This window comes from Salvia hispanica, chromosome 4 (genome assembly GCF_023119035.1).
Source record: "Salvia hispanica cultivar TCC Black 2014 chromosome 4, UniMelb_Shisp_WGS_1.0, whole genome shotgun sequence".
In the NCBI taxonomy this organism is placed as follows: domain Eukaryota; kingdom Viridiplantae; phylum Streptophyta; class Magnoliopsida; order Lamiales; family Lamiaceae; genus Salvia; species Salvia hispanica.
The window spans coordinates 3121727-3133761 of NC_062968.1; the positions used below are offsets into that span (position 1 = coordinate 3121727).

At 36.2% G+C, this 12035-nt stretch overlaps 2 protein-coding genes across 2 annotated transcripts; one reads left to right on the forward strand and one right to left on the reverse strand.

The window, feature by feature from the left end:
* The first annotated feature begins 1601 nt into the window (after positions 1-1601).
* On the forward strand, positions 1602-4208 carry LOC125219683 (indole-3-acetate O-methyltransferase 1). The gene is made up of 4 exons (XM_048121727.1): positions 1602-1789; positions 1983-2399; positions 3100-3375; positions 3604-4208. The coding sequence occupies exons 1-4, from the start codon at positions 1679-1681 to the stop codon at positions 3955-3957; spliced, it is 1158 nt and encodes a 385-aa protein (XP_047977684.1). The 5' UTR covers positions 1602-1678; the 3' UTR covers positions 3958-4208.
* A 3913-nt stretch (positions 4209-8121) lies between these two features.
* LOC125223227 (protein HOMOLOG OF MAMMALIAN LYST-INTERACTING PROTEIN 5-like) lies at positions 8122-11554 on the reverse strand. Its single transcript, XM_048126264.1, has 6 exons — positions 11391-11554; positions 11142-11242; positions 10816-10925; positions 9908-9983; positions 9695-9835; positions 8122-9164 (listed from the first exon to the last, which is right to left on the reverse strand). The coding sequence occupies exons 1-6, from the start codon at positions 11482-11484 to the stop codon at positions 8256-8258; spliced, it is 1431 nt and encodes a 476-aa protein (XP_047982221.1). The 5' UTR covers positions 11485-11554; the 3' UTR covers positions 8122-8255.
* Positions 11555-12035: the final 481 nt, after the last annotated feature.

Sequence of the window (12035 nt, forward strand, 5' to 3'; positions counted from 1 at the left end):
CTTCAATCTTGCTACTAACCTTTCTGGTTCCATTTTCATTTAACTAAATAAAAGCAGTACAATAACTTATAAACTGATTGTCCAAATTGGTTAGTTCACTTGAGCAGCACATGTATATCTAAAATAAATAAAAATTATTGGAAAAATTAGAGTTATAAAAAAGATCAGAGGTACCTCTGATCTTAATATTACTCGGCGGAGCTAATTGCGATCTTGAAATTTGAGGCAAGAAAAAAAAATCGAAAATTGTTATTGTTAGTATTTAGTTTAATTAGTAATTTCATATGATCGTTAATTTCTACATCGAAAAATCACATATGTCATTCAAAAGCGTCATATCGAAGTAACATATAATCAAAATAAAACTCATTTAACATCACATATTGTAAAACTCTTTCCGGCATTTACAATTGTACTAATTAACTATATAGTAAAATCCACCTAGAAAAGTCTTATTGTGAAATAAAGAATGAAAACACCTTTTTCTCTTTTTTGAATATCCGGATGTTGCGTGATCATCTTTTCTTCAGAAATGGTCAAGCTCCATGGACCAAATCTCAAATCGAAAACTATAAAATAAAATCATCTCAATTAATTTAAAAAAAGATATGTTGCTTGCTTGTACATTGGTCCCATTTATTGGAGGGGAATCAATCTGAAGATATGAATCTACTTAATTTGTTAAAAGGAATTTGAAAATGTAAAGACTTATTTCCCCCTCTCCCCTCCCAACGTCCCTTCCTTTCTCCTCCTCTCCACGGCGGACTCGTTCCCTCTCATCCATCGCCATTTTCGTCTCCTTTCCACTCCTCCCTTAACCTTTAAACATCATTTAATTCTTAAATCTCTTGCTCAAGCTTAGGACGAAGGGAGTATAATTTTATAAGTAGTCTAACAAAATCATAATTGAATAAGTTCATAAAATGAATTTTGGATGAACATATAATAGTTATGATGACACCTTCTTGACAGTTAGAGCTAGAATTGCATTGTACAAATTCATGTGTTTATTTTGTATAACTGATGTGATGATATTGTACAACTGATATGCTACATGATGTGATGGCATTGTATATAAAGCACACTATATAACATTGTATATCATGTGTGATGACATTGTACATCTAACTAGTGTTATGACATTATACCATGTGTAGTACAAATTCGAGCTATATAATAGTACATAAAAAGGATGATCTATATGATTAGCTATTGAGCTTCCTATATAGTATAGAAATAGTATTATCAATCTTTTAGTAAGAAAACCCTAAAGTGATTAAATGAGAATTACGTAGAGATTCAAACATTGAAACCCGGCGTCAATCTTGGGCCTGATTTCTTGAATCTGCATGTGAGGCCCATTCTCGCTTTTCAACTTTATTACTACCAAACTTAATTAAGATTTAATCTATAATTTCATCTGCAAAAAACAAATCAATAATTTATACATGTATCTTTATGGTGACACAATGAATAGAAGCATAATTCGTTGATGGTGTTGAAATATGAGAGAGAGCCGACAATGTCAGGAAGTAAAGAAATCTGTACATGAATTTTGATCCCTATCCACTCTCTCACCCTCCCTATATAAACCCCACTTCACTCCCCATTTTTCTTGCTCACTCCAATCAATCATCACTCCCAAATTCACCTCTCTTAATTCTCTCTATTCATATCCATGGCTCCCACTGCTGAAAATGTTGTAGTTTCCAACATCAAACTCGAGCGAATGCTCAGCATGAAAGGTGGCAAAGGCGAAGCTAGCTACGTCAACAACTCTCAAGCCCAGGTTTATTTCAATTTCTTATCCCACATCGTCTTGTTAATGATTTTGTCTCTTTTATAGTACTATATTCTATAACAACTTTTTCTTTATAAGACATTTTATTTTTAAGGGGCTGAGTGACCTATTTCTGATGATCTGATAATAGAAGATTCTAGAATGTTACTAATTTGATGCATGTGTGTGTTTAATTAATTAGGCGCAACATGCCCGGTCGATGGTGCACCTGTTGAGGGAGACCCTCGACCGGGTGCGGCTGAGCGAGGCGGAGGAGGAGGTGCCCTTCGTGGTGGCGGACCTCGGGTGCTCGTGCGGGAGCAACACCATATACATGGTGGACTTCATCATAAAGCACATGATGAAGCGCCACGAGGCGGCCGGCCTCCACCCGCCCGAGTTCTCGGCCTTCTTCTCCGATCTCCCCTCCAACGACTTCAACGTCCTCTTCCAGCTCCTCCCCCCCTACGGCGGCGTCAGCATGGAGGAGTGCCTCGCCTCCGACACCCACCGCTCTTACTTTGCTGCTGGAGTCCCCGGCACCTTCTACCGCCGCCTCTTCCCGGCCAAGTCCGTCGACGTCTTCTATTCCGCCTTTTCTCTCCACTGGCTATCTCAGGTAACTAAATAATGACTCATTTTGCCATTTTTGTAACGTCCGCGATTTAAAGTCTCATTTAGTAATTTTTGTTGTCGTACTTGTTTTTGTTAGATTTAATTACTCATCTAATTTTGGGCATGTTATTGAACTTGATTTATAGATGTACTTTAATTTAGTTCACAATTATCAAAAGTTAACAAATTTTTTTACTACTACTTTTTAATAAAATCGTGTCACGGATGTAACTAGAGTTAATTTCATTCAAGCTATGACGCCGGAAATTAGGTTAATGTCTGTCCTCTAAATAGGTTAGGTATAATTAAAAATGAATAATTTTGACTGGGTTTTGTCGATTATCGAGGATGATTATTGTGTTATGGTGGTTAAGCCTTTGAAAAAAGGTGAAAAAATATTGAATAAAAGTAGTTTGAGAATGGCCCCTAGTTTCATCACAAACCACTTTATGGACTTGTTCAATGATCTAACTTTTTGCCCTTATAAATTTATTCTTGGTTTGTGTTACACGATGATATGTCCCAATCAAAAACATAAGTATATAAATTACTACTAATATTCTTATAGGAGTATACACTATTTTAGTAGTCAAATATTCTTATGCTAAATTACTTGTATTCATGCATGCATGATTTTCAAAAAATACAAAAAAGTGTAGTATTTTTTTTGTGAGCAGTGTTTGATAAATTAAATATGGATGCAGGTGCCTGATGTTGTGTTGGACAAGAGATCAACGGCGTACAATAAAGGGAGAATATTCATCCACGGTGCTAATGAGAGCACAGCTAATGCCTACAAGAAGCAATTTCAGAGTGATTTGGGTGGATTTTTGAGGTCAAGGGCCAAAGAGATCAAAAGAGGTGGATCCATGTTCTTGGTTTGTTTGGGCCGGACCTGCCCCGACCCCACCGACCAGGGCGGCGCCGGCCTTCTCTTCGGTACTCATTTTCAAGATGCTTGGGAAGATCTTGTTCAAGAGGTACTTCCTACTCTCGTTGATCTTAACATTAATTAGGATAAAATCTAGTGTTCCAATTTTTCACTTAATAGTAGTGTGTGTGACACATTGATTGATTAAAGTAATTGGTAAATAGTCAATAGTCAACAGTTGTGTGTGTGGCACATGCACACTATTTCAATATAATAATTCATCTGTCCGCGAATAAAAGACACGTTTTAAAAAAAGTGTGGTGTGACCGATTTGCAGGGCCTAATCACAAGCGAACAACGCGACAAGTTCAACATTCCGGTTTACGCGCCGAGCCTAGAGGATTTCAAGGAGGTGGTGGAAGCCGACGGCTCGCTCGTGATAAACAAGCTGGAAGTCTTCCGAGGCGGGAGCCCGCTTGTGGTGAACCACCCGGACGACGCGGCAGAGATCGGCCGCGCCCTCGCCAACAGCTGCCGCAGCGTCAGCGGCGTCCTCGTCGACGCGCACATCGGCGACCAGCTCAGCGACGAGCTTTTCTCGCGCGTCGCGAGCCGAGCCACGAGCCAAGCCAAGGAGCTCCTCGACCAGCTCCAGTTCTTTCACATTGTGGCGTCCCTATCTTTAGCTTGATTAGAAAAATTAGAGACCTAAAAAAACTGTCTAGCTATGTTGTTGGCAGGTTAATTAATTAATCAACTACTCTTTAATTAATTGTGTTGTTTAGTAGTATCTTAATATTGATTAATTTGTGTTATTAATTAATTAGTGAATGTGTTGTAGTGTAGTAGAGGTGTATGTGGCAGTTGATTTTTAGTTATCATTTTGGGCTTTTTGAGCTCTGATCAAAGTCAAGCTGAATTTATAAAGTTGGGTAAAAGTCATGATTATGTCTAGAGATTAATTGCAACAGTAACATCGACTTTAAGCTTTTGAAACAGCCTTGAATAGTGGAATTTGGATTTGAAAATGTAAGCAAGAAGATGTGTCTACATAATATTGTCGCATGTTAAGTCACCATCGTTCAATCTTGAAAAATAAAAGCTTATCTTAATGGGATGGACAGGGAATAAATGTAAAGGTAAATACTTCTACTATTTTGCACTATATTCTTTTTCAGTATACAGATGTATGGAGCAATATATATGGATTCATCCCCCTTCATAAAGATTCAAAAATAGACCACACATTATTACATGAACACATGAAGGATGCTTCACTTGTCAAAGGCTTTTTAGGAAAAAACACACAATTGAGTTTTCTTGTCCATTAAAAATTGTTAGATTTTTACTATTCATAAAGGCACGTTGATTTCATGCAAAATGTTAGTATATGATAAACATACATGATGTTTACATATAGATGTACAAATTAAATGTTTCTATAATTTACTTTTCATCTTTCATCTTAATTTCTCCTGATCAATGTGATCAGTTCATTTAGGTTGATGACAACAATAATGGCAGGGCAACAGTATGCTGCTGCACACTAGTGGTCAACCCCAAAAACAAAATATAGTGGTAATTTTGTTTGAATACTAATATAAGTATATAAATTCAGAGTTCTAATCAATGTCGAACCAATTTTAAAGACCGAACTAAAGATCAAATTAGGTGCATTAGATCTAGTTTTTTGATGAGATTCGTTGATGTGTAAATTATTTCGGTCTTCATTACAAGCCCATTTTACTTCATTCTAACCGGTTTATTACATCATTTCTGTATGTAATACCTTGAAACTACAGTATGTTTTTACTTACTTCCCGTAGGTGAAATGATTCAACACATGCTTTATTTGAATTCATTGAACTAAGTTTTTTCTTTATTCAATTTTAAAAAGATAATTTACTCCAGTAGGTTTATTACTTAATTCAATAACATTATTACTTCATTGGACAAGCTTTTTTACTTTATTTCAGCAGGACTTTAAATGTTTCTACACATACTTCATTCAAATAGTTTATTACATCATTCCATGTCCTTATTACACCATTCAATTAGGCTATCATTCCATTTTATTGTCAACGTCGTGGTGGCGGTGATAGACATTGTAGAGAGAAAAAACGGTACGCAACGGCAAAACCGCCTGTATATACTGGAATGAAGTAATAATCCTATTGGAATGAAGTAAAAACCTACTGGAATGAAGTTAAATCTTCCTAATATTATATGACTTATTTGCCCCAAGTTGATGTAAAATAGACTCGTGACGAAGGCGAAGATAATTTATATATCAGTGCATCTCATCCATAAAAAACCAGATCCTAAAACCCTAATTTAATTATTTCTGCGGTTCGGCAAAAAGGAGAGGATTTACATATAATGGGACTATAAATTCAAACACCACGTGACTAATCTATATACTACTAGCTTCGTCCTACAAAAATATGCACTCTTCCCTTTTTAGTCTGTCTCACAAAAATATGCACTCTTCTCTTTTTAGTCCGTCTCACAAAAATATACACTCTTTCCTTTTTAGTCCGTCTCCAAGAATATGCACTTTTTTGGAAATGCATTTCTTTCTAATGAGGTGAGACCATTCCCCAATAACAATACCTTAATTATTTGTTCTCTCTATTTCTCTCGTACTTAACCAATTTTATATTAAAATCCGTGACGAGCTCAAAATGCATGTTCTTTACGGAGAAGTATTATTCATCATTTAAGATAAGGATAACGATATCTCGTGCATGGTATTGGTTGGGGTGGAAAAGTATAATCATAAACTCATGTCAGGCCCAGATATACCTATAAAAAGCTGTAATCATGAAATTGGTAGTAGCCTTGTTATAGTTAAGACAGGCCCCTACCCTAGTGGGCTCAGCCCATTAGCATGACATCATGATTCCTGGGCCACAATTGATTAAACATGATTTTTAACATATGCATGTTAACTACAAATCTGATTTTATATCAATTGTTGTTATTAATTATACTCCTTCCGTCCCATAATAAATGACATACTTCGGGAGTGTCATTAGATTTTAAAAGATGTTTTGTGTGTTAATTGGAGAAAAAAAAAATACTTCTATTAATGTGAGAATTTTTTTTCAAAAAATCAAATGTGACATATTTTATGAGACAAACTAAAAAAGAAGTGTGACATTTATTATGGGACGGAGGAGTACTAATATTTCTCTTGTCACGCTAATAAATGTTGCCGACTTCTACGACGACACAATAAAATTATTTTCTATTCTGCTTTGAGTACATATTCAGATAATTGAAAAAATTGGGGCAATTCATAAGGAACAAAATTTAGCAATATAAGGACAAGTGAATTAAGTTTATACATTATCAAAAAGCTATTTTAGGAATAAATTTGAACAAATATGGGCTTATCAACCCAATAATCATGTTCCTCTGTAGAGCGATTGAGAAGAGGAAGGCAAGTGATTACATACATTATTTATACAAACTAGAGAGGAATTTATCAATTCATGAAACACATTGTTTTGAGCGAGTATAAAAAAAATGTACCTCAATTAAAACAAGTCCCATTTCTGGAAATGAGAGATAAGTAGATGAAGAATGTGTTAATAATCCATGCATGCATGAATATCTTCTAGGCAAATCAAAGAGTGATTTCCGTTGCAGCCTTGTATCTGATTATATCTGCTATTTCAGGCGATCTGAACCGTACCTTCTTCTTCAGTTTGGTTTCTCCATCGCATGAGCATGAGCCACATAAGGATGGATGGATTTTTCTTGACGAAGAAGATGCTTGCGTATGCATCATATTGACATAGTACTCATCATCATCGTCGTCAACATCAGCATCATCATCAGCATCAAGAAAATTTGTGTTGTTGAAACCTGGTGAAGATAGGATCAATTCCTCAAGAGTTACCACTTTCTTCTCACCTTCCTTTCTCTCCGGTTCTACGGCTTCCTTCTGCAACGATCCACTAGGACCATTACACAGGAGACCGCAGAAACTTACACCCATTTCGATATTTGGCTTAATTTAGGTGAGCATAGCAGATAAGTAGAGTAGTGGAGTGAGAATCAACATTGTATTCACCGTTGTAACTCAATAAGATCCTATGTAGTTTTGTCTGAATCTAACTTAGAACAAGGCTGTTCAAACCTTAGTATTCGTGAAAACAAGGAGGAATGTAAAGCCAATGCACAAATTTGTCGTGTTATTTTGTCTACCCTTCACTAGTAAATTGTTAGAATGTGCAATGCGATCCCATTTGATCATATAGAGTAACAAGGGCATCTCAAGCATGCTACCAATCGAATCTTCGATTTGACGATTTCACCTCCCAAAAGATAAAATCTATATTAGCAAAATTAAAATAAAAAACACAAACTATAGTATTATAATTTGCTCCATGAATTATTATATTATTGTACTTTTAAATTATTATGGGATAAAGGCTACATCTTCACAAGAAAATGGTTGTAGTATGTAAAGCGTTATAAGTAGTATACATACTCCACTTATATAATGTTTGGTGGAATGTGTCAGCAATTAGCATAGTACTATATGGAATAATTCATTATTTGCTTGACTTGATAGGACAATTAAGCTATTATCTGAATTTATAAGGATCTTTTTCTTTATAAAACTAGAAAACCAAATGAGCCCCAACACGCTTGTTTGGGGGCAATACTCGTGTTGATGCAATTTCAAAGAAAATCATATAATCAACATGATATTTTCAGTTCGATTTTCAGTACAATCCATAAATCTCGAAGCCCATGCATAACCCTGATATTTACGAAAGCGAATGTTATAACATAAAAAATAAATACATAGGAAAGTGCATCAAGGGAAGCTTCAAGAAAATAAAGATAAACAAATACTTATATACAATACAATACAATCCATGCAACAACTTGGACAATTAACAAGTAGATTCACATGCAAGTGAATGAAGCAAGAAATATCAATCTTTGTATGGAATCCATTTGAAAGAGGATTTAGTGGGCAGTTGATTGATTTGTCAACAAATCAAGAGCTTTCTTAAGATGGTCCACTGCAGTAGAAACTTCATCAAATGCCAAGGCCCCGACTGCAAATCTCGCCTCCTTGTGTGCTTCTGCGATTTTCTCAGGTGGAGGCTGGTAACTGCTGTCGTACTCGTATTTTTCCGAGGCTGGCGGTGGAACTTCTGGATGGTTCCCGTTCACGCCACCAGAATTATACTGAGGAGTTGAAGCATATGCTGCTGCTGAGTTAGAGGCTGGTGAACTGGTGTAGGGAGCACCATCAGAACCTTGATAATAGGAAGGGTAATGAGAAGGAGCTGCAGGGAGGCTACTCTCAGTGAAACTCGGGTAGGATTGGAAATTGGGGTATGATGAGAAGGAGGGTATGTCATGGGAAGGGTAGTGTTGGGGGATGTTCTGATGAGGTTCAGGCTGATATGGCGGGTGAGGATGTGACTGGTGATGATAAACAGAATTCTCAGAGCCATTTGGTGGTTGGTGGATGTTTTCAGGTGAATAATTGTCGGTAGGATAATGAGTTGGCGGAGGAGGTGGGGGTGTAACATTGGAGGGTAGTCGAGAGAAACTAGCAGGATGTTGAAAATTATCATGATTATAGGCTTGAGGAAATGAATCTGAATCTGGTGGCATTCTAGCAGCAGAATCTACTCCAGAGTAATTGTCAGAAGGGTGATGAGATTGGGGCGGAAGGCCCGAAGGAGGTGATCCCATAACATTTGACGGTGGTTGAGAGAAATCTGTAGATTGCTGATGACTATCATGATCGTATGTTTGAGGAAATGAATCTGGACCTGGTGCACTTCTTGCGGCAGAATCTGATCTCGCCAGGCTGGATCTGGTGCTTGAATCAGCTGCGTCACTTCTACTTGGTTCAAGATCCTGAAACAACATCTAAATTATAAGAACCCAAGACGCGATTAACTCTTTCCAACTTGGTTTCACCTTAACGGTTTGATCTCAGATATGAATTTTTCATTACTGGCTAGGAACAACAAACGCATTTGTTTTCGAAGACATTAGAGATAATATGATATCTATCTGTGGGAAGGAAAAAGATTGGGAAATACTCCCTCCGTCCCATTAAATATGCAACATTTGCTTTTCGGCACGGAATTTTATGTAATGTTATTTTGTGAGTTAATGAAGAGAGAGTAAAGTAAGTGAGAAGAAAAAATAGAGAGAGTATTGTTTCCATTTTTAGAAACGTTTCATTTCTAATGGGACAAACAAAAAGGAAAACATTTCATTTCTAATGGGACAGAGGGAGTATAAAGTTCAGTTGACCTGACCGACATCAGCAATCAAACAGCAAATTGAAAGCTTCACCTTATTTTAATACACCAGAAGCACATACAACATGCTTCATAGAAGATATCACTAAGAAAAGGAAAATCACATATTACACTTACATTTACGCCATTATATGTACTTGATGGCACTGATAAATCTGTCTCTCCACCAGGAGGACCGGGAATAGGCTTTCTCCCTTCTTTTAGTGCTTTCCTTATATCAGCTGCTTTCCATGCTGCGTACTTCTGTTTCTGTTCAAGCTGTAACAAAGATGATCAAGGAATAAGACATATAAAACGTTAAAATATTTTAGTGAATATAATAGTGCTTACATCAGGCTGAAGTTCGCCAAATTGATTCAGGATTTCAAAAAAAATGCTTGCAGCATAGAAAGTTTTTGCGGTATTTCTGTACAAGGAAAAAGTAATTAGATCAGAAATAGCAAGAGAAAATAAAAATGAACCCCATCAGTTTGCTCGGATTATTTTAGAGTATGCTAGGAATACTGAATTGGAGAAATATCAGAATGATGAAGATTCGGCATAGTTGATTGAGTATGATATGAAGTATGCTTAGACTAGAAATGCGAATTAAATTTTACCAAGCAGTAGCAGGAGGTATAATTTATCATATACGCCAAATGAAATCATAAATCATATTTCCTGACAGAGAGTTCATATCCTATAGACAATGAGAAGGGGAACAAAATTTCTAACATATGTCCCTCGTATGAATCACTTGTCAAAAATATGAGATATGAACCCATCAAAACAATTCCGCAACAGAAAACACATAATGGAAGTGATATATCTACATATGAATCAGGGGTACAGTTGCAAAAATACTTGAAACTCCATGGGCTAGAAAGTCCTAAGTTCAAATTAAGACTCACTAACCGATTTTTCTAAAGAAAACAATCACAGCTTCGTGAAACATTCCCAAACATTCATAATGCAGCAGAAACAATGTACAATAAAGAGAGTTACCAAACAATTTTTGTAGAGAAATACAACAGAATCTCTACAGAAATTATTTATATACAAAAGTACAAGACTTGTAAAGCATCAGATATGGTTCCATATGGTAAAATGCATCATCATCAGTTAGATACTATACCTCATGGTAGAGAAGCTCATGCATTGAAGAAATTAACAAATACACACACACACATCCCACAATAGTAATAATTAATCCCATAAACTACTAAATTGATATGACAGCATGAAAGAAGTTTGCATACAGATCAGCTCGCCCAGCCCTATCTTGTTTGTCAGCTTTGGAAAAGACATTCAAGGCAAATCCCTCAACGTGTAGATGATCATCAGGTCCCAACTGCAGAGACTTTTTATCCTGCAAGAGAAGATCCAACTCATGTCTTCAAAAGATGGAACCACACAAAGCTGAATTAGAATTCAGCAAACACAGGCAATCTCAGTTGTAAAATTTGGTCATATTTGGAGTCTAACTAGGCAATCAAATGCATAATTACTGATTAATCATAAAAACCAATCGGAACTCGCTTAATCATTAATCAGGCAAAGGAAAAAGGGAAACAAGGTCAAAAACCTTTTCGAGCTGATTCATGAGGGAAATAAGGACGGAATTGGTCATCTTAGTGCGATCGCTCTGAGGAATCCGTAACCCTCGTTCCATCGCGTACAATCGACCTGATAAAATAATTTAAAAAAAAGGTAGATGGCGTTGTTTGATTAGATAAAATCATGATTCTCTATCATAATCGTTTTGTTGTTTCAACAACAAAACCTAATTGGAAATTAATGGAGCGAGAGAGAGAGAGAGAGAGATGGGTTTTACAGTAGTAGGCAACGAGGTGTTCGTGTTTCTGGAGCTCATCGGCCCGCTGAAGATAGGGGAGAAGTAGCTTCGCCGGTTCATTTTCCGCCGCCATGGACGACAGAGGAAAGTAGTAGCTTAGCAGAGGTGCAAAGGAAGGAGATAGATACAGATGCCTGCAGAATAATAAAACACGCCAAATCCGATTTACTGTATATCTATTTATTAATGGTTTAATTAGGGGCAAAACCAGGTATGGGTCGGTATACACTTTACTGTATCGAAAACTGTACTATGGCAAAATATTATACCACTAGCATACCGAATTTTTTGTATATAACAACTTCGGTATGGTTAATTTTTTTTATACCATTATACCGTATTTTTACAATATATCGAAATACAGTATTGTATATCGTTGTAATACTGCAAAAAAAAAGTCAATTTTATACCAAAAATATTTAAAAGTAGAATTTTCAAAGATTTTTCTTTTTAATTCTATTTATATTATAAATATATTAAATATAATATAATAATATTTTAACATATATCGATTATTCGGTATACGCGATATACCGAATATTCGGTATACCACGGCATACCGTGGTATAGAAAAATTAATATCGTTACCGTACCAAAATTTTTCAATACGGTATCATACGTACC